Source organism: Balaenoptera acutorostrata, chromosome 1 (genome assembly GCF_949987535.1).
Source record: "Balaenoptera acutorostrata chromosome 1, mBalAcu1.1, whole genome shotgun sequence".
Lineage (NCBI taxonomy): Eukaryota > Metazoa > Chordata > Mammalia > Artiodactyla > Balaenopteridae > Balaenoptera > Balaenoptera acutorostrata.
Window position 1 is genome coordinate 139,838,931 of NC_080064.1, and position 23,938 is coordinate 139,862,868.

At 38.6% G+C, this 23,938-nt stretch overlaps 1 protein-coding gene across 3 annotated transcripts in view; it reads left to right on the forward strand.

Annotated features, from left to right (window-relative positions):
* FAM20B (FAM20B glycosaminoglycan xylosylkinase) overlaps window positions 1–23,938 on the forward strand; it is a 44,836-nt gene that overhangs the window by 11,913 nt on the left and 8,985 nt on the right. For 2 of the 3 annotated variants that reach the window (XM_057551140.1, XM_057551147.1), the window contains exons 2-5: window positions 226–734; window positions 5,962–6,048; window positions 13,201–13,310; window positions 23,566–23,737. In XM_057551140.1, the coding sequence (XP_057407123.1) occupies window positions 358–734; window positions 5,962–6,048; window positions 13,201–13,310; window positions 23,566–23,737 (746 nt within the window). In that variant the 5' untranslated portion in view covers window positions 226–357. The remainder of the gene's footprint in view (window positions 1–225; window positions 735–5,961; window positions 6,049–13,200; window positions 13,311–23,565; window positions 23,738–23,938) is intronic. The other variant, XM_057551141.1, reaches the window with a different exon arrangement.

Consider the following 23,938-nt stretch of genomic DNA (forward strand, 5'->3'; position numbering starts at 1 on the left):
TCTGCACCCTATTAAAACGGTAGTATTTGCCTTTAAATTTTCAGTGTACCTGGTTCTTAACTATTAGGTCCTTCCTTGGACCAGTTCATTTTAAATTATTGGGTCTTCTCAGGCATAGGATTAGCAAGGCTAAAATGGTGAGTAATATATTTGGGGCTTGCAAAAGATTCAGGGGTGGAAGGACAGAATTTCTGATTGAATTGTGCTTTATACTTGGGCTTGCAGGAATTGTGGGAGGCACCTCAGTGAAGAAATGGACCAGTGTGTATAATCATGGAATCTCCTTGCTGACAATCACCACCTGCTCTCCTTGATAAGTGAGAGAGAGTAGTCAGGGGAGAAGGAAAAGAGGTCAACATGAAGCTAAAGCAGCGAGTCGTGCTGTTAGCAATTCTCCTTGTCATCTTTATCTTCACCAAAGTTTTCCTGATTGACAACTTAGATACATCAGCTGCCAACCGGGAGGACCAGAGGGCCTTTCACCGAATGATGGCTGGCTTGCGGGTAGAGCTGGTGTCCAAGCTGGACCACACCTTGCAGTCTCCCTGGGAGATTGCAGCCCAGTGGGTGGTTCCCCGGGAAGTGTACCCTGAAGAGACACCAGAGCTGGGGGCAATCATGCATGCCATGGCCACCAAGAAAATCATTAAAGCTGATGTAGGTTATAAAGGGACACAACTGAAAGCCTTACTGATACTTGAAGGAGGACAGAAAGTTGTCTTCAAACCTAAGCGGTAAGTCTTCATCTTGAAGTTATCTGTGCTATTTAGTTGTAACTTGGGATTTATATGAGTGCTCATCTCCCTCTCTTGGTATTCTCTTCAGTAAAATGGGAAGGAGAGACTAGAAGATCTCTGAAGTCTCTTCTAGCTCTTAATGTTCCATGATTCTTTGAGTAAGGGAAATTTATAGGAATATGTTTTGGTTCAATATTAGATTGCACATTTTACAATTAGAGCTATCCTTGATTCTGAAATTTGTCAGGTATCTACTATGTGCCAGATGTTAGAGATACAAAATGAATTGGTTAGGAAATAAGCAACTTGTCACCATAAGTGTACAGTTAAAGACTGGGCAACCACATGTCAGGAACGCTGTGGAGTAGGAGTTACCCAGAGTTGGAGTAGGTTTTGGATGGGTGACTTAAGTCCTTTTTAGCACTAAAGCCGTGATTCTTTCACTTGAGCTTTGGTTTTGTTTTAATTAATAGGCTTTATTTTATTTTTTAAGCAATTTTAGGTTTACAGAAAAATCAAGGGGAAAGTACAGAAAGTTCCTATGTACCCCCTCCCCTCTCTTCCCCAGTCTCTCCAGTTATTAACATCTTCCATCAAATTAGTACATTTGTTACAGTTGATGAGCCAATATTAATTTATTAACTAAAGTCCATAATTTACATTAAGTTCACTCTTTGTGCTGTACATTCTGTGAGAGTTTTAATAAACTTATAATGACAAGTATTCACCATTACAGTATCATACAGAATAGCTTCCCTGGCCTCAGTGTCCCCTGTGTTCTATCTATTCATCCTTCCCTTCCTCCCCCTGAACCCCTGGCAACCCCTAATCTTTCTACTGTCTCCATGGTTTTGCCTTTTCCAGAACGCCATATAGTCGGAATCATACCTTTTGTAACCTTTTCAGATTGGCTTCTCTTTGTGTCTTAAGGTTCCTCCATGTCTTTTTGTGGCTTGATAGCTTTTTTTTTTTTTTTTTTTTGCTAAATAATATTCCATTGTATAGCTGTACCACAGTTTGTTTATCCATTCACCTACTCAAGGTCATCTTGGTTGCTTCCAAGTTTTGGCAGTTATGAATAAAGCTGCTATAAACATTCATGTGCAGGATTTGTGTAGATGTAAGTTCTTAGTTCATTTGGGTAAATACCAAGGAGCACAATTGCTGGATCATATGGTAAGAGAATGTTTAATTTTGTAGGAAACTGCCAGTCTGTCTTCCAAAGTAGCTGTACCGTTTTACATTCCCATCAGCAGCGAATGAGAGTTCTTGTTATTCCACATCCTCAACAGCATTTGGTGTTGTCAGTGTTTTGGATTTTGGTCATTCTAATATGTGTGTAGTGATATCTCGTTGTTGTTTCTTTTACCTGTTTTAAGCAGAGAACTGGGCCATTTTAGTTGCCTCAGTCCAAATTTGAACTAGAGAGGGCTAGATCATATGTTGTTAGACAGTGATCCCTTTGGACTTTTCTAAGGATCTACAGAGATAATTCGTGTGGCCATTCTATAGTATAATTAATTTTTTTTAAGTTTTCTGTTTGTATATGAATTTGAAATAGGTTAACATGATGGTGATTTATATTCTTTTGACAGGAATTAGTTACTAGTGGGTTTTCTCAAAATTTTTAATGTCTAAAATTTTCTGTGTACTAAACATTTTTTTCATTCCTCAGTAGAGCTTTTGAGAAAATTATAACGCATAACTTTGGGTCTCTTGCTGGAGTGGGAGAAGAAATATGGGGTGAAGGGGTGCAAAAACCAACTGTGACCAGAGTAGTTGGCTTACCTCCCTTCATGACCCAAATATCAGTAGATAATAGGCAAGCAGAGAGCAAATATTATTGGAATTCCAGAAGTGGAAGGGATCTGCATTTGCCTGGAACTGGGAAGTATGGTGTGTGGAAGATGTGGAAATTAGGAAAGTTTTAAAATGCAGTACACTTTTGGAGAATACAAAGTCTGATTGTCAGGTAATGAGGAAAAAGCATAGTTATGTGGGCCTTGAATCTAATTTCTGTTGCATATACACCATTTGCCAGGCATTACACTAAGTACTTTTGTATCTGTTAATGCTTTTAACCTTCATCACAACTGTGGGCAGTTACAGTTCTTATTTCCAGAGTAAGAAACTGAGACTTAGAAAGAATAACTTGAGAAAAAATAACTTGACAAGATCACCCTGCAGTAACTAATGGAGCTGTCAGGGTGTGAGCAGCTTGTGTTCTGCCACACACGTGTGATTCTCTTAAATTTGTTTGCCTTCCTGTAAGAGAGATAACATGGATCACCCATCATCAAAAATTTGCTACTTTCCTTTTGAAATATGATCTTTGACCCCTTGATTTGTAGCCTGAGAGATTGCAGCATAAGCAGAGTGATGGAAAGAAGACAAACTAAAAACAAAAATTAAATTCATGTAAAAAGAGATGAGTTGCAGGCATTTTGTGTTTAAATAAAAGGATACCCTCTCCACACCCACTATTTGTACACTAAGAATTGAAGGTGAGATGGGACAGCAGGAAGTGTTAGAAGGCAGATATTACTGATGGTGTGCAACATTAGTATTAGTCCAGGTGCTTTGCAGATAGGACTGGGGTATTCAGACAAAGCATAACTGGAGGGAGGAAGAGGCCAGACTGGTGACTAGTGGACGTGGCAGCAGCAGATAAATGCATAAGCTAACCTTAGTCACTGTTGCTTTATCTCATATCTCTCACTACCACTGCAGCCTTCCCATTACTTTCCTCTTCCAGACCATCCTGAAATCCACTTTCATTCTTCTCCCAAATACCCATATAATCACTGTGCTCCCCAACTTTAAAACATCCAGGGATTCCCATTGCTCACCAGACAAAACCCAGCCTGCACAGCCTAGTGGCCAGCCCCTCACAGCCTGGTCCTCCTCTCTACACCCAGCTCTTTATTCCTGTCAGTGCGGCCCCTTCCTCCCCCATCACCTTCTGAAGAGCCCTTGTCTACGCCCAGCTCCACAGATGCTCATGCCCCACCTCCCGCAAGCTGTCAAGCCCCTGCAGTAGGTGATAGCGCTCTAGTCACTGCACACACTGACCTGGGCTGATTACACCTGGCACTCTCCTGGGGTGGGGAAAGTGGGTGCACATTTAAGTGCTTGTAGAAATTGACTCCAGCCCCCAGACACCCAGCAAATTGCTATTCTGACCCTGCGGGCCTCTGAGACTATATAGTCCCAGTGTAAGTGCAAATTAATGTTCTTGGTCACATTCTGATGTCCTTCACCAGAAGGATAGGAGTGATTTATTGGCAGTTACTGTATGAATTTTGCTGCTCTGTCAGTGACTTAAGATGGATTGCTGTGTTGAGAGGAGGATCTAAGACCTTTCTGCTAAGTCGAGACGTGCACCTTTCTTTAACAGCCACTTGTGGTTCAGCATTTCTGGAGCCTGGTTGTCCATGTCCTCCTGCCAGAGATGGAAGATTTGTATAGTATATGAAATATATAGGAATACAGTGGTGCCTTTATTTGCACATTTTTCCTTATTACATTATTATAAAAGTGATTTTTTCCAGTATATTGGGTTGGCCAAAAAGTTAATGGGGCTTTAAGTAAGAAAAGACATTTTTCACTTTCACGAAGATCTTTATTGAACAACGTGTTCACTAACTGAACGAACTTTTTGGCCAACCCAATAGCTGTATTCTTTCTGGAAGTAAATTGATTTTCACAGGCAAAAACTGCAGTTACGGTGGGAAAGGAACAAGACGGCAAGGGCCTGGGGGTGGGTAGAAGTCAGTGACTGATCTTAGGAAGTGCTGAAAGGGACCTTGGAGATCAGCTAGTCCAACTACTCATTTTACAGCTGGGGAAAATGAGATCCAGAGTTCTGACTTTCCGTATTTCTCATAACCAAAGCATGAACTAAGGATTCAGACCTTTGGACTCCAATGCAGTTCTTTCATTTTGATTCTTCTTCCTTTCCCTTTTCCTTCCCTCCCTGTTTCTCCAGCCTACTCCCAAAGTTCCTGGATTTTTCTAGGGTTTTACATTTCACTCGAAGCAGCCTTTCCATGTACTGGAAAGTTTTCTAATGTTTCACTAAAGGAGTGGACTGCACATCACCACAAATCTTCCTGTGGCTCCTCTGGAGTCCTGAGAAATAAGGTATTCAAGGACTGTCGCCCAGCTTTATGGACAGCCTGCAGCTGTAGTGGAGAGAGAAGTGCTTGAACAGTGTCAGCTTTTGCTGCAGTCCTATTTAAAAACTGAGACTTTTAATTTGGAGGTAACAGGTGTAATCCTTGGCAGCCTAAATGATGCTTTGACAATAGAAACAAAAAAATACGTTTGAGTATATTGACCATGCTAAGAAGAAACTGGTGTCCAACCAGGTGGTTTTGCATGACTGTCTTCTAACATAAATGTTTCATCACTTTGATTTGAAAATGTGTTTGGTGGACATGGTTTTACTTTGTATTCTGTGGTCATTTATGTTGAAGGTCACTGCCTTGTATAGTACCGTTTCTCACTTCCCCATGGCCTTTTCAGCATTGGAGATCCAAGTGTCCTTAGTGGAGTGGCTCCTCTTCACATCATTCTCAACTTATTTCTGTCTTGAAAAGCCTGATAGGTCTCCTTTTGATTCAGGAAATGCAGGTGAACAGTAGAGGTCATAGGTGAATTGTGTCTAGTTCTTCCCATTAACAGGGAAGGCAAATGTACCTTTGCCTCCTTGTTAACAAAAACAGAGGCATATCTGGACCATTTTTTTCCCCAAGAAATTTAAGCTTCTCTAATAAGCCTTGCCATAGCCATTCTGGTAAGCCTTGCCATATTTTCCTTTTACTTCAGCTTAATCTAATAAACATTTCAGTAGACATGTATTAAGCACCAACTGTAGGCTTAACACTGTGCTGAAGATACAAAGATGGTCCTCACCTTCCAGAAAAGTACCTTATAGTTTTACTTAAGCTACATTGAAAGTCTTTTAGAAGGGTAAAAATAACATCTGTGTTTTATTCATAGAATGATTGCAGAGGTAGATGTATAATTCTAGTTTTCTTCTCCACATCATCTTCACCACATCAACCAGTGATCTATGCTAATCCATGACTGTTCTCAGGATTGACAGAGAAGTTTTCTAGAGCAAAATCAGGCTTGCAAATTTCTATTCTGCCTCTTGTGCTGTCGCCTCTGGTACTGACATAATTCATGTCTGCATCTGTGCTTCCCATTCACTCTGCAGGTATAACCGAGACTATGTGGTAGAAGGGGAACCGTATGCTGGTTATGATAGACACAATGCAGAGGTAGCAGCCTTTCATTTGGACAGGTATGTGTAATCACAGTGGGTTACATTCGTTTTGTTTCCTTTTGGAAATATCTTGGAGAGGACTTGTGGACTCCTTTCAAAGGAATGTAATAAAAAAATGAAATCTAATAACTTTAACTTGTTACCTACTTTAGATAACGGATTAATTCCATTAAATTTGTATGAGTTCCTCATTATTTGGGTGGTACTAGGAATACCAAAGTAAATGTCTTAACTCCAGGCTTTTTTAGGTCATTTCATTCTGTTATGCCCTCTCTCATTAGCATGAGTGAAGATGTTCTTCGTAAATAAAATGGCAGGAAGAAGGCCAGAGTTTGAATTCAAGTCCCTAAATTGAACTGGTCATTAATTGGGCCTGGCAGTCCTGATTTTTGTCTTGTTTTGATCTTGTTTTAAATAATACTCACTTATCCTCATATGCTAGAAACATATAGCATGACATATATGTGAATTTTATTGTCCTTCATACAAAATATGCACAGCTTCAATAACCAGGATAATTCTAAGAGAAAAATAGATGCGAATTCTAAATGTATAAGTTAACTAGGAAAATTAATACTTTTTTAGCAAGTTACTAGTCAGGATCCTTGTAACTGAATTGTCTAGTACCCCAGTTGCTCCTCTGATCAGCTCTTTAATCAGGGCATATTGGTAGACTTTAAAAGAAATTATTCACAATATTTTTGAAGTGAATCTATAAGGAAACCAGAAGAAAATAAAGATGAATTTTTGTCTTTTTTCTGGATTAGGAAGGATTTTCTAAGCATAAAAGCAATAATTTAAAAATCACAAAGAAAAAACTCAATAGATTCAACTAAATTAAAAAAAAATTAACTCATATGTCAAGAAACATCAAACAAAATTTAAAAGCAAACAAACTTAGGAGGAAAATACTTGAATCTAATATAATCTAAGCATTAAGAGCCTTAATATATAAATGTTAGAAAATCTTATACATGCTCTAAAACGCTAGTAGAAAATGGTCTAAGAACACAGTTGGTTGAATAGAAATTATTGATTGCTAATAAATATGACAGAGGGAGTTCATCTTCACCAGTAATAAAAAAAAAATCCAGGGAATTCCCTTGTGGTCCAGTGGTTCGGACTCCGCACTTTCACTGCTGTGGGCCAGGGTTCAGTCCCTGGTCAGGGAACTAAGATCCCACAAGCCACGCAGCGCGGCCAAAACAAACAAAAAAATCCAATTGAAACAATGGGATACTATTTTCTCCTACTGAAAATAGCAAAGATTAGAAAAAAGATAATACTTTATTGGCAGGAATACATTGACATTCGTATACTGCTTCTGTCATTGTTAATTGGTTCAGTCATTCTTTTAAGAACTCCGGCATTATGTATCAAAAACCTTAATGTTCATACCCTTTGAATGAGTAACTACCTTTTTATGCAAACATCCCAGATACTTCTAGGAAGTACCCTAGAGAATCAGAAATTCAAAGATACATATACCAAGATCTTAGCTAGTAGCATTTTCAGTAGTGAAAATATGGAAGCAATCTAAACATCTATTGAAAGGGAAGAATTAAATAAATGTTTGTTCACAATACCATGAATTTTCACTGCCTCTTCTAAGGCCTAGTGGGAAAGAGTTGGATAAATCCTACTCATCACTTAATTGCACATTAGAATCAGTCTTTCCAAGACCTCATTTGTTTCCTTATTTTCTTCATCCCTAAACCCCTTCCTGTTTCCCTGTTGATGGACACCAGCAGTTCATGAAGATCTTTTTCCCATATCCATACCAATATTTTATATTATCCAACATACTAATTTTAGTTAATCTAATGTATGTAGAGTGGTATCTCATTATTATTTTATATTCCCCCAATTATGGGCAGAGATTAGTACCTCCTTTTCACAGCACAACACCTGTTTGTTAACTTAGAGTGAAGTGGTCTTTGTATAGAAATTATTACTTTTGATGTTAATTAAATATAATCATGTTTCTATTTATTAATTTATTTATTTTTGTGGCCTCGCCACACAGCATGCGGGATCCTAGTTCCCTGACCAGCCATCTAACCTGTGCCCCTTGCAGTGGAAGCACCAAGTATTAACCACTGGACTGCCAGGGAAGTCCCTATAATGTTTCAATTTATCACCTGTGCTTTGGGGGTCTTGTATTTTAAAGCCCTTCCCTCCCTCAAAGTCTGAAAGATATTCTCTGGCCAGTCCCCCTACCCCTTTTGTTAGCTGCCCCATCCAAGCTCAGGTGCCACTGGACATGGCTTCCCAGCACTAAGTGGCTGCTGTTCTTTGAAGGTCTGACAACAGTCAATGGGGAGAAAAAATACTTCCCCACTTTTTTTCCCACCTTATACTTTTCTGCTCTGGGTTGCTATTTCTCCATTACATTAGGATTTAACCACCTCCTCTGGCCTCAGGAAGTTCTCTCATTTTTTATGTTATTTTGACATCTATTGATCTCCTTTTGTGGCTTTTCTAAAAATGAGTTTAGGACAGAGTCAGTCAGCAGCCCTGAACAATGGATTATTTATTGCACAGTCATTTTTTTTTAACATCTTTATTGGAGTATAATTGCTTTACAATGGTGTGTTAGTTTCTGCTTTATAACAAAATGAATCAGTTATACATATACATATGCCCCATATGCACAGTCATTTTTAAAGGCTTTTTTAATAACATGAGAAAAGGCTCATGATACAATGGTGAGTGAAAAGCAGGAGACAGAAGTGTATATAGCATAATCTCAATTGTGTATATACACACAAAGAGTGAGTATGTGTTTATATATACATGTGAAGGAAAAAATGGTCTTATGCCGAAATGGTAGTAGTTACTTCTCGGTTGTGGAATTATGGATGATTTTAATTTTCTTCCATAAATTTTCTGTGTGTTCCAAATCCTGCCCCTCCAACTTTTCTTCAGCAAGTGTGTATTTTTTAGCCAGAAAATTTCCTTTTTTAAAAAAAATCATGGTGCTCAACGATAAGGTTGGACTTCTAGACCATTAGAAGTATCTTCAAATGTATCTATATTTAAGTTGTCCTATGAGTTTATCCTTTTAGATTAATCTGTATAGTTTTCTGTCAGTGTTTTATGTAAAGGTTTGAAGCCCTGTATGGGTTTAAGCCCAATTTTTTTTTAATGCTTTGTTAAATTTTAAAATTTTATTATGAAAAATTTCTAACAGACGTAGAAAAAATAGTATAGTGAACCCATATACCCACTCCCTAGGTTTAACAATTGCTCACGTTTTGCTAGATTTGTCTTACATAAATTATTTACATCTTGATATTAAATTCATAAATAGATGTACGCTAAAAAATACTTACCAGCAAATTTAAGAAAATTGAAATCGTATCAAGTATCTTTTCCGACCACAACGCTATGAGACTAGATATCAATTACAGGAAAAGATCTGTAAAAAATACAGACACATGGAGGCTACACAATACACTACTTAATAACGAAGTGATCACTGAAGAAATCAAAGGGGAAATCAAAAAATACCTAGAAACAAATGACAATGGAGATACGACGACCCAAAACCTATGGGACACAGCAAAAGCAGTGCTAAGAGGGAAGTTTATAGCAATACAAGCCTACCTCGAGAAACAGGAAACATCTCGAATAAACAACCTAACCTTGCACCTAAAGCAATTAGAGAAAGAAGAACAAAAAAACCCCAAAGCCAGCAGAAGGAAAGAAATCATAAAGATTAGGTCAGAAATAAATGAAAAAGAAATGAAGGAAACAATAGCAAAAATCAATGAAACTAAAAGCTGGTTCTTTGAGAAGATAAACAAAATTGATAAACCATTAGCCAGACTCATCAAGAGAAAAAGGGAGAAGACTCAAATCAATAGAATTAGAAATGAAAAAGGAGAAGTAACCACTGACACTGCAGAAATACAAAAGATCATGAGAGATTACTACAAGCAACTCTATGCCAATAAAATGGACAACCTGGAAGAAATGGACAGATTCTTAGAAATGCATAAACTGCCGAGACTGAACCAAGAAGAAATAGAAAATATGAACAGACCAATCACAAGCACTGAAATTGAAACTGTGATTAAAAACCTTCCAACAAACAAAAGCCCAGGACCAGATGGCTTCACGGGCGAATTCTATCAAACATTTAGAGAAGAGCTAACACCTATCCTTCTCAAACTCTTCCAAAATATTGCAGAGGGAGGAACACTCCCCAACTCATTCTACGAGGCCACCATCACCCTGATACCAAAACCAGACAAAGATGTCACAAAGAAAGAAAACTACAGACCAATATCACTGATGAACATAGATGCAAAAATCCTCAACAAAATACTAGCAAACAGAATCCAACAGCACATTAAAAGGATCATACACCATGATCAAGTGGGGTTTATCCCAGGAATGCAAGGATTCTTCAACATACGCAAATCAATCAATGTGATACACCATATTAACAAATTGAAGGAGAAAAACCATATGATCATCTCAATAGATGCAGAGAAAGCTTTCGACAAAATTCAACACCCATTTATGATAAAAGCCCTGCAGAAAGTAGGCATAGACGGAACTTTCCTCAACATAATAAAGGCCATATATGACAAACCCGCAGCCAACATTGTCCTCAATGGTGAAAAACTGAAACCATTTCCACTAAGATCAGGAACAAGACAAGGTTGCCCACTCTCACCACTATTATTCAACATAGTTTTGGAAGTGTTAGCCACAGCAATCAGAGAAGACAAAGAAATAAAAGGAATCCAAATCGGAAAAGAAGAAGTAAAGCTGTCACTATTTGCAGATGACATGATACTATACATAGAGAATCCTAAAGATGCTACCAGAAAACTCCTAGAGCTAATCAATGAATTTGGTAAAGTAGCAGGATACAAAATTAATGCACAGAAATCTCTTGCATTTCTATACACTAATGACGAAAAATCTGAAAGTGAAGTTAAGAAAACACTCCCATTTACCATTGCAACAAAAAGAATAAAATATCTAGGAATAAACCTACCTAAGGAGACAAAAGACCTGTATGCAGAAAATTATAAGACACTGATGAAAGAAATTAAAGATGATACAAATAGATGGAGAGATATACCATGTTCCTGGATTGGAAGAATCAACATTGTGAAAATGACTCTACTGCCCAAAGCAATCTACAGATTCAATGCAATCCCTATCAAACTACCACTGGCATTTTTCACAGAACTAGAACAAAAAATTTCACAATTTGTATGGAAACACAAAAGACCCCGAATAGCCAAAGCAATCTTGAGAATGAAAAATGGAGCTGGGGGAATCAGGCTCCCTGTCTTCAGACTATATTACAAAGCTTCAGTAATCAAGACAGTTTGGTACTGGCACAAAAACAGAAATATAGATCAATGGAACAGGACAGAAAGCCCAGAGATAAACCCACGCACATATGGTCACCTTATCTTTGATAAAGGAGGCAAGCATATACAGTGGAGAAAAGACAGCCTCTTCAATAAGTGGTGCTGGGAAAATTGGACAGGTACATGTAAAAGTATGAAATTAGAACACTCCCTGACACCATGCACAAAAATAAACTCAAAATGGATTAAAGACCTAAGTGTAAGGGCAGACACTATCAAACTCTTAGAGGAAAACATAGGCAGAACACTCTATGACATACATCACAGCAAGATTCTTTTTGACCCAGCTCCCAGAGAAATGGAAATAAGAACACAAATAAACAAATGGGACCTAATGAAACTTAAAAGCTTTTGCACAGCAAAGGAAACCATAAATAAGACCAAAAGACAACCATCAGAATGGGAGAAAATATTTGCAAATGAAGCAACTGACAAAGGATTAATCTCCAAGATTTACAAGCAGCTCATGCAGCTCAATAACAAAAAAACGAACAACCCAATCCAAAAATGGGCAGAAGACCTAAATAGACATTTCTCCAAAGAAGATATACAGATGGCCTACAGACACATGAAAGAATGCTCAACATCATTAATCATTAGAGAAATGCAAATCAAAAGTACAATGAGATATCATCTCACACTGGTCAGAATGGCCATCATCAAAAAATCTAGAAACAATAAATGCTGGAGAGGGTGTGGAGGAAAGGGAACCCTCTTGCACTGTTGGTGGGAATGTAAATTGATACAGCCACTATGGAGAACAGTATGGAGGTTCCTTAAAAAACTACAAATAGAACTACCATACGACCCAGCAATCCCACTACTGGGCATATACCCTGAGAAAACCATAGGTCAAAAAGAGTCATGTACCAAAATGTTCATTGCAGCTCTATTTACAATAGCCAGGACATGGAAGCAACCTAAATGTCCATCGACAGATGAATGGATAAAGAAGATGTGGCACATATATACAATGGAATATTACTCAGCCATAAAAAGAAATGAAATGGAGGTATTTGTAATGAGGTGGATGGAGTTAGAGTCTGTCATACAGAGTGAAGTAAGTCAGAAAGAGAAAAACAAATACAGTATGCTAACACATATATACAGAATCTAAGGGGAAAAAAAAAAAAAAAAGGCCATGAAGAACCTAGTGGCAAGACGGGAATAAAGACACAGACCTACTAGAGAATGGACTTGAGGATATGGGGAGGGGGTGGGGTGAGATGTGACAGGGTAAGAGAGTGTCATGGACATATATACACTACCAAATGTAAAATAGATAGCTAGTGGGAAGCAGCCGCATAGCACAGGGAGATCAGCTGGGTGCTTTGTGACCACCTAGAGGGGTGGGATGGGGAGGGTGGGAGGGAGGGAGATGCAAGAGGGAAGAGAAATGGGAACATATTGTATATGTATAACTGATTCACTTTGGTATAAAGCAGAAGCTAACACACCATTGTAAGGCAATTATACTTCAATAAAGATGTTTAAAAAAAAAAAATACTTACCAGCAATCAGCAATACCTTTACACACCTAACATGATTAACCATGATTTTTAAGACTACTGTTTAGGGAATTCCCCGGCAGTCCTGTGCTTAGTGGTTAGGACTCCACGCTCTCACTGCCAGGGGCCCAGTTCGATCCCTGGTTGGGGAACTAATATCCCGCAAGCTGCACAACGCAGCCAAAAAAAAAAAAAAAAAAAAAGACTACTGTTTAAAATATATCCCCAAAGATTTTTCTCTTCTGTTCAACCTTCCAAACCAGGATTCTGGGTTTCCGCCGAGCCCCCTTGGTGGTTGGCAGATTTGTTAATCTGCGGACAGAGATCAAGCCTGTTGCCACGGAGCAGCTCTTGAGCACCTTCCTAACCATAGGTAAGGAGGTTATAGAGGACGTTTAGGTAAGGGAATAGTTAATAAATTAAATGGGGCATCATTGAGCAAGCTGGCTCATGACTTTTAGGAACTGAAGAACTCAAGGGACTACAAAAGCAAATCAGGCAGCTTGTTCTCAGATTACTGGGGGAAATAGATCTAAAGGTGGATGGCAGGAAATTGAAAGTTTTCCCTAATGCACGCTTTGTGTGTCTGTGAAGTAGGAAGTGAGATCATTTACGATAGTGTAATTAGGGGATAAATTTATTTCCTTCTGCTTGATCTTAAACTAAATCTCAAACTCAAAATTTGGTCTAAATCAGTTATTGTCTGTGTATCATTGCCTTGGTGGTTTTTTTTCATACTCCTGTACTTTCTTGGGAACTGTTTCCTGTCTCCTGAGAATTGAGCAAACCTTAAGGCAATTTTATAAGAGGGTCAGAAATTCCCTTGTAGGGTTGCCCTTGGGCCTGGAAGATCACCACTGCCTCCTCCTACTCTGCAAAGGTTAGCCTATGTAACTCTGTGTGTGGAACTGACTGCCATCCCTCTGGCCTCTGTTCTCCATTGTCACACTCTGAGGTAATGGGTCTGGGCTAGAATTCTCACTCCTGTTCTCCTTGCAGACATAGTGAGAATGGGAGGAATTCAGAGGTGCTGTGGTCTCTTGTCTGAGCCTCTTCAGGGTGCCATTTTCAATGACACAGTACTCTGCGTTGATATGACTGTTGGAATAGACATTGCAAGATGAACTTCAACTTGCTTTGCCAGAGCGAATGGATTTACATTTATAATGAGGTGAAACTGAATATTTAAAGCACTTTTGAAAGATTCACTATTCAGAATTTAAACTTATCAGGCTAGGGCTCTGCTGTTCTTACAAATAACCAAAAGCATACAGTGTCACTGATTTGTTTCATGTATTTTCTGATCACTTCTGCTTGTCCAATTTTATGCTTAGGCAAACATGCATTCCTGATGGATGAGAAGAATAGGCCCGCTATCTAGAGACTCATAGAAGGTTAACTCTCATATATTGTGCAAGGTGCGGGGGAAGGGAGAGGCCAGAAAAAGGTTTGTAGAGGAGGTTATTAACACTTGGGCTGAGTATTGAGGAATCCGTAGACGCTACCCAGGCAGCAAAGAAGGAAGGGCATTGGGCAAAATAACAGGAAGTATAATGGAAATGAGGGCACAAAGACCTGAAAGTACAAAGGACTGGTACATTTAGAGAAAAGCTTCTGGATACACTCTACAGCGTAGGGCAGTGTCTTAGTTTGGCTGCTATAACAAGATACCATGGACTGTGTGGCTTAAACAATGGGGATTTATTTCTCACAGTTCTGGATACTGGAAGTCCAAGATCAGGGTGCCACCATGGTTGGGTTCTGGTGAAAGCCCTCTTTGTGGTTCACAGGCAGCAGTCTTCTTCCTGTATCCTCACATTGCAGAGAAAGGACGAAAGAGGAATCATCTCTGTCATGTCTCTTCTTATAAAGGCACTAATCCCATCATGAGGACTCCTCCCCAAAATCCCACCTCCAAATACCACCATATTGGGGCTTCACCATGTGAATTCTAGGGAGTCATGAACATTCAGTCCATAGCAGGCAGGTAGAGGGATTGGCTGGAGATAGGTTTTAAATAATGGGCTGACCTTAGCACAATTTTTAAAATGTATTACTAGATAACTTGGTATAATGATAACTAAATTTTGTATAGCCCTTGCAACTTGACAAAGCACTTTCACACAGTTACCTTATTTAATCCTCTTGACAAAAGAGTGCAATAAGTAGGGGAGATTTATCCACATTTCAGACCTGAGAAAGAGGTTTAAAAGAGTTAAATGACTTTCCCAAAGTCACAAAGCTACTAACTGTTAGCCAGGATTCAAACCCAGATTTTGAGACTAAAATATTTGATCTGCTTATATTCTTCTACATTCATTCATTTATTTACTGAACAAAATTTTGTTTCACTCTGTGTGGCAGGCTCTGAACTAGGTGTTGAATATACAAAAATGAATGACACCTTCCTGCCTTCAAGGAGCTTTATCTAATGGGGGAGCCAGACATATACAGAGGGCCTGTGGGAATGTGAAGGGGAAGAGGAGGGGGTCTAGAAGTTAGGGCTGGGGTGATAGTTTCAACCAAGTCTTAGAGGGAGAATAGCAATCCTGCAGGAAGATACAGTGGGAAAGAACACCCTAGGTTTGGAAAAGGACTCTTTAACCTTTTTTTGTGCAAGTGACTCCTTTGGCAGTCTAGAGAAGTTTCTGGATCCTTTCTCAAAATAATGTTTTTAAATACATAAATTAAAATACATAGACTTATAAACAAAACTAATAATATTGAAGTATATATTTTTTAACCTAAAATTACAAAAAGCTAATTTGTGATAGAGTAACATGTGCTTCGTTATTTACACATTAAATAACAAGATTTAGAGTGATCTAGTAACTACCATAATTTCGGACCATAAATATAAATGATACTTTGCAGTATCTGCAACAATGCTAATATATGAAAAATTTATTGATTTCTTCTGTTGAGAAAGTCACAGGTAACGCTAATACTATGGTTTGCTGCCTACCATCATAACTGAAGGAAATGCTAAGTTTCAGGTAGAAGTTAGTGAAAATAAAAATGTAATTTTGTTTCCATCCAGTTCACAGGCTCCCTGAGTTAACCCTGTTCTAGGTGGAGGACAGAACAGAGACAACAGCGACAAGAAGTGAGAGAAGAGCATGGCAAGCTCAGGAGACTGTGTAGTTGAGCTGAAGTAAAGATTTTCTCCTTAGGCACTGCGAGGCCATGGGAAAGAGTTTGAATGTGGAAAGATCAGATTTGAGTTTTAGAAAACTAATTGTAGCAGCATTGTGGAGGATGAATTGGGAAGGGCAAGCTGAGATGAGAGCCCTTGGGGGCTGTTGTAGTAAATGCACATGCAGTGAGTCCAAACTAAAACCTGGACATCTAGGGGATACTCAAGAATTGGAATGGAAGGAATTTGGTGAACATTTGGGCTGAGTGAGACAATTGAGAGAGAGGAAAAAGTTAAAAATGACTCCTAAATTTCTGGATTGGATGACTAAGTGTATAATGAAGCTGTTAGCTATCTTAGGAATATATAGAAAGGAGCAGACTTAGGGAGATGGAGCAGAGGAAGATAATGAATTTAATTTTGGATATTTTGTTTCCTTGTGTAAAATAATAAATAGATATATTGGTTTCTGTCCCCAGTTCCTGACACACAGCTCCTAAAACCCTTGTAAATTCCTAAGTGATAGGAACACTAGGAGCATATCTTATTCTATTGAGGTGATTCTGGGTTGCTTCCTGGATGCCTCCTGGATGGAAGCTGTTCACCAGAAAGACCAAGCCATAATTAGAAGCTTGGAATTTTCAGCCCCGTACCCTTGCCCCTTCTCCAGAGAGGGGAGAGGAGCTGGAAATAACTGATCATGGCTGGAGTTACTAATTGATCTTGCCTACGTAAGGAAGCCTCTATAAAAATTCCGATAGTACGGGGTTTGGGGAACTTTACTGGTTGGTGAACCAAAAGTTTCCACGTGCCACCATGCCAGGCCCCAAACTCTGCAAAGACAGAAGCTTCTTTGTTCAGGACCTCGACCTATGTATCTCTTCATCGGCTCTTGGTTGATGTCCTTTGTAATAAACCAGTAATCTAGGGAGTAAACTGGTTTCCCAAGACCTGTGAGCCGCCCTAGCAAATTTTTTTTTTATTGAGGTATAATTGTACAACATTATGTTAGTTTCAGATGTACAGCATAATGATTCAGTGTTTGTACATATTGTGAAATGATCACCACAATAAGTCTAGTTAACAAACATCACCATATATAGGTACAGAATTTTTTTTTTTCTCGTGAGGAGAACTTTTGAGATCTGTTCACTTAGCAACTTTCAAATATGCAGTACAGTATTATTTACCATAGTCACCATCCTGATGACTTATTTTATAACTGGACGTTTGTACCTTTTGACTCCCTTCACCCATTTCTCCCACCCCCCGACCCCCCAGCCTCTGGCAACCACCCATCTGTTCTCAGTATCTGTGAGCTTGGGTTTGTTTTGTTTCGTTTTGTTTTAGATTCTGTTAGTGAGATCATACAGTAGTTATCTTTCTCTGACTTATTTCACTTAGTGTAATGCCTCAAGGGCCATCAGTGTTGTTGCAAATGGCAAGATTTTATTCTTTTTTATGGCTGAGTAATATTCCATTGTATATATACCACATTTTTTTTTCGTTATCCATTCATACATTGATGAGTACTTAGGTTGTTTCCATACCTTGGATATTGTAAATAGTACTGCATTGAATATGGGGGTGCAGATATCTTTTTGAATTAGTGTTTTTGTTTTCTTCAGATAAATACCTAGAAGTAGAATTGCTGGATCATATGGCAGTTCTATTTTTAATTTTTTGAGGAACCTCCATACTGTTTTCCACAGTGGCTGCACCAATTTACGTTCCCACCAGTGATGCACAAGGGTTCCCTTTTCTCCACAGCCTTACCAACACTGGTTATTTCTTGTCTCTTTGATGATAGCCATTCTAACAGGTATGAGGTGATGTCTCATTGTGGTTTGATTTACATTTCCCTTGTGATTAGTGATGTTGAGCACCTTTTCATGTATCTGTTGGCCACTTGTATGTCTTCTTTGGAAAAATGTCTATTCAGATCTTCTGCTCATTTTTTAATAGGATTATTTTTTTGCTATTGAGTTGTATGAGTTCTTTATATATTTTGGATACTAACTGCTTATCAGATATATGATTTGTAAATATTTTCTCCCATTCAGTAGGTTGTCTTGTTTTGTTGATGGTTTCCTTTGCTGTGCAGAAGCTTTTTGGTTTGATGTAGTCCCACTTGTTTATTTTTGCTTTTGTTGCCTTTGCTTTTGGTGTTAAATCCAAAAAATAATTGCCAAGACCAATGTCAAGGAACTCACCGCATATGTTTTCTTCTAGGAGTTTTATGGTGTCAGGTCTTAAGTTCAAGTCTTTAATCCATTTTGAGTTAATTTTTGTATATGTTATAAAATAGTTGTCCAGTTTCGTTCTTTTGCATGTGACTGCCCAGTTTTCCCAACACCATTTATTGAAGAGACTGTCCTCTCCCTGTTGTATGTTCTTTACCCTAGCAAATTAATCAAACCCAAACAGGGGCTCATAGGAACCTCTAATTTATAGCCAGCTGGTCAGAAGCACAGGTGACAACCTGTACTTGCAATTGGCATCTGAAGTGGAGGGCAGTCCTATGGGACTGAGCCCTTAACCTGTGGAGTCTGATGCTATCTCAGGGTAGATAGTGTCAGAATTAAGTTAAATTTTAGGACACCCAGCTGGTGTCCAACAATTGCTTGGTGGTGGGGGAAAACCCACACACAGTGAAACTGGGTGCAGAATCTCATCTTGACAGGAACATCCAGGAGTAAATGTTGACTAGTTATTTCGGAGCTAAAATCTGTAGCTTAGGCAAGAAGTGTGGGCTGGAGCTATAGATCTTATTATCATATGTGGTGGTTCATCCAAGGAGAGCATGGAGATCGAGGTCATCAGAAAACCAGTTTTAAAAGTTTGGCGCATCCAGGAAATAGTGAAAGATTCAGAGCCTCAGGTGCATGGCTATAAAACCGGAATATTGAAGTCCGGAAAGGTAGATTGGAACCAGATTATTCATAATAAATAGCTGGCATTGATTGGTCTCTGACAATGTGTCAGGCACTGTGCTGAGCATTACTGGGGATTGTCTCTTTCACTCTTCACAACCCAAGGGCGGAAGAACTGTTATATTATCTCCGTTTTACAGAGGGAGCTTAGATAGGTGAAATTACATGCCCAATGTCTTGCAGTCTAATGACCATTTAGAGTCTATATTTTGATCCCACAAACCTGACCTTAGATTGCACTTTTAGCCAGTACACCTGACTCCATTCAGTTATAAAAGGGTCTTATTTACCAAACTCAGAAGTTTGGATTTTGTCACATAGGCAACAGGTTTCCTACACCAAGCAATGTTTTGTTTTGTTTTGTTTTTTATGTTTTTTGAATCAGTAATACATTCCCACAACTCACAATTTTTAAAAAATACCGAAAGGACTACAGTGAAAAGCTTTCCTCTCATCCGACCATTCCTTCTCCCTCCTCCTAGTGGTAATCTCTATTAGTAATTTCTTTATGTCCTTTTTGTATGAAATATGAATATATATTTTTATTTAACTCTACTATTTTATACAACATATGTCATACTGTACATACTACTGCATCTTATTCTTTTATGTAATACATCTTGGAAATCTTTCTATTATCTCATGTAAAGAGTTTCTTTTTTTTTTTTTTATTTTAACCAGCTACAGCATGCTCCATTGCATGGATCTACCATAATTCATTTAACCAGGCCCTTGTTGGACATAAAAGTTCCAGTATTTTGTTTTTACAACCACTGTTGCCCAAAATTACCCTGTACATATTTTATTTCATACATGATCAAATATATCCAGAAGTGGAAGTGCTGGGTCAAAGAGCACATACATTTTTACATAGATGTTTAATCAGTTTACATTCTCAGCAGTGATGTATGAGAATGCCTCTTCCCCCCTAGCCTCAACAACAACGTATTATCAAACTTTGGGTTTTGTTTGTTTCACATGTAGCATCTTTTTATTTGTTTAAGAGCCATTTGTATTTTGTCTTTGCATATCCTTTCATTTTTTTAAAATAAATTTATGTATTTATTTATTTATTTTTGGCTGCGTTGGGTCTTTGTTGCTACGAGCGGGCTTTCTCTAGCTGCAGCGAATGGGGACCACTCTTTGTTGGGGTGCGCAGGCTTCTCATTGTGGCAGCTTCTCTTGTTGTGGAGCACGGGCTCTAGAGCACCGGCTCTAGAGTAGTTGTGGCGCATGGGCTTAGTTGCTCCATGGGATGTGGGATCTTCCCGGACCAGGTCTCGAACCCATGTCCCCTGCATTGGCAGGTGGATTCTTAACCACCGCACCACCCGGGAAGTCCCCTTTGCTCATTTTTAGCTTTGTCATTGGTCCTGTCGATTTACAGGAGCTCATACATAAGAAGGATAATAGCCCTTTGTGATATGAGACATAAATATTTTCCCCAATTCTTTAATTTCTTTTGACTTTGCTTATAGTTTTTTGGTTTTTTTTTTTTGTTTTGGGGGGTTTTTTTTTTGCCTTACAGAAACTTTTTGTTTTTAATGTAATCAGTCCATCTTTTCTGATAGATTTTCTGATTTTGAATCATAGTTAGCCTTGCTCACTCCAACATAATGGAGTAATTCTGCTTTTTTTCTTTTCTTTTAGTACCTTTATAGTTTTATTTTTTGCATTTAAGTTTTTGATATTGTTGGAATTTATTCTGGTATATGTAATGAAGTATGGCTCCACTGTTGTTGTTTTTTTTTTCCCAGATGGCTATCATTTGTCCCAATAGCATTTGTTAAAGAGTCTCTTGTTTTTCCCTGTAGTAAATTTTCTTTATTTAGTTTCTTTATTTAGCTTTAGTTTCTGGACTTTTTGTTCTGCTCCATTGGACATTAAATCTGTTTATGAGCTGGTCTATAATGTTGTTGTTGTTGTTTAATATTTATTTTATTTATTTATTTTGGCTGCTCTGGGTCTTCCTTGCGGCACTCAGGATCTTTCTGGCGGCATGCGGACTCTCAGTTGCGGCATGCAGACTCTTAGTTGCAGCATGCATGTGGGATCTGGTTCCCCGACCAGGGATTGAACCCACGGCCCCTGCATTGGGAGTGTGGAGTCTTACCTACTGGACCACCAGGGAAATCTCCTATAATGTTTTAATTATTGAGGCATTATACTATGATATCTGGTAGGTCTAGTCCCCTTTCTTTGCAGTTATTTTAACAATTTTCTAGCAGTTCTTATTTATTTTTTCTTACGACCTTTAAAATTGTCATACCTAGTTACCCTCTAAAAGATCCGTTGGTATTTCTGATGGATCAAGTTAAACTTACAAGTTTATATTTTTATAATTAAAAAATAAATGTGGTATATCTTCCAATTAGTGTTCAAATCTTCTTTACCTAGAAAAGTTTGTAAAGTAATGGAGAGTGATAGAATCAGCTTTGTGGGTGGGTATATAGTGGATTAGTTTCTATTTAGTGTGTACTATGCCAGAGGTTGGAAATACTAAAAAGTTTGAGTGCTGTTTGTCTCTTCAAGGACACATATACATGAGAACATAAACTATCATTAAAGGAGTATGTGAGGTTTTCTGGGTGTAGGGAATTAGCTCATTTGATGGCTATTATTTCGTAGAGGTGGAGGGCAAAGAAAGCGTTACTTACCTTAACTTTTTATTTTGAAATAATTTTAGATATACATGAAAGTTGCAGAAATGATCCAGAATCCCCCAGATTCCTCAATTGTTAACACTTCTGAATCATTTGAGAACAGGTTGCAGACGTGAATATCCATTACAGCATTATATGCTCCCTTAAGACTTCAGTGAGTATATCCCAACTACCACAACACTCTGCTACACAACAACATTCAACCATCAAAATCAAGAGGTGAACATTGATCCAATATCACTGTCTAATCCATAGATCCTATTCAGATTTTGCCACTTGTCCATGTAATGGCCTATGTACATCCAGGATTCAATCTAGGATATTGTATTCAGTTGCATTCACTTGTCATGCCTTTTTAGCCTCCATCAGGCTGAAACAATTCCTCACTCGTCTTGTTTTTCAAGACCTTGACATTTTTGAAGAGTGCAGGCCAGTTACTTTCTAGAATATTTCTTAGTTTACGTTTGTCTGATGTTTCTTCATGATTTAAAAACTTTGGTGGAAATGCTAGCAAAGTGCTATTGTTCACTTCTCAGTGCATCATATCCGGAGGCACGTGATGTTGGTCCCATTGCTGGTGATGTTAACTCATCACTTGATTAAGATGGTGAGTGTCTGCAAGGTTTCTCCAGTATTTTATACTTACTAATAAGTAATTACTGAGTACTTTGTAGGGAGAAACTCAAAACTATATAAATATTCTATCCTCATCAAACTTTTGTCCACCAGTTTTAGAATTCATTGATAATTCTTACCCGAATCAGTTACTACTGTGATAGTTGCCAAATGGTGATTTGCTAATTCTGTCGTTTCTTCTAGACTTACTGGTTGCCATTCTTTTGATGAGTAGAACTCCCGGCCCTGCCCCACTTTTGTTTACTTATTTATTTATTTATATCACTATGAACACGTAGACTCTTAATTTACTCAGTTACAATTTGTTACTGTTATTATTTGATGCTCAAACTATCCCAGATTTGGCCAGTGGGAGCCCCTACAAACTGTCTCTTGTGTCATTTGGAATGTCCCCGTCATTCTCTGAGTGCCTCCTTACAGCTGGCATAGCAGTATGACCCAGGCTCATCTTGTACTTTCCCTGCTCCTGCTCTAGGGGTCATCTGTTTCTCCAAGGAGCCCTGGTTCCTTTTAATACAGTATTAAAATGACATTTAGAAACTGATATGTGAGTGTGTTCATTACTACCTGAGTGTTATTGTTTCCAGGTTTTCTAGAGGGGCAAAATATGTATATATATACATGTGTATGTATATATATGCATACATATACACACACAAACATTTGTACTTTCTTTTATATCTCTGTGTTTTAAAACCATCAATTCAAACCAGTATCTCCCATTCTAATTCAACACTGCAGGATTTACTCTGGCCTTCTCTCTTTTTATATGTTAAACTCCCTTCTCCATCTATGAGAAACCTGGTTCCCATTATCCTCAGTCTGTTTACTCATTTGCTCTAGACCCCACTCCCCACTCCGTATGTAACCAAAGTCCTGGTCCATGGCTTGGCCTTGTACATTCCCTCTCTCCCTCCCCTGGGGATTCTGGCCAAAATGTCAGTCCTGCTGAAGGAGAAGAGGACATTACTTAAAGTGAGTTCAGAAAGATACTTGTGACAGTAGTTGACTTCTGGGAGAGATTGGGTAGAAGGGACAGAGAGGGAAAGGGGGACTTAACTTTTTCGTATATATCCTTTTGTACCTTTTGAATTTTTTTGCACCATGTGCTTTTATTTCCTATACAGAAAATAAATAAAGATTTAAAAATAAGCTCAGGATCTTTGTTTTCACACAGAGCTGCTCTCTTCTGCATTGTTTGGGGAGAATTTGGAGTCATCCTTTTTCTGTAAGTGTATTTGGTTCCATTCTCTCCTTTAGGAAATAATACTTGTTTCTATGGGAAATGTTATTATTGCCGAGAAACAGAGCCAGCCTGTGCTGATGGAGACACGATGGAGGGGTCTGTCACGCTTTGGCTTCCAGATGTGTGGCCTCTACAGAAACACCGACACCCATGGGGCAGGACTTACCGAGAGGGCAAATTAGCCAGGTAAATGCTCCTGTAAGCCACTACTTCATTCTCTCCTGCGCCTGGTCAGGTGCCAACCCTGTGTAGGAGCCAGGGTTCTGTCCAAGACTAAAAAGGACTATGGGGGGTTCAGGGGGAAACCTGCTAGTCAGGGACTCTCTCTTCTCTGTGTTTTAAACATTGTTGTGTGTGGTGCTGGCACTCAGTAAACAACCCTGGTGT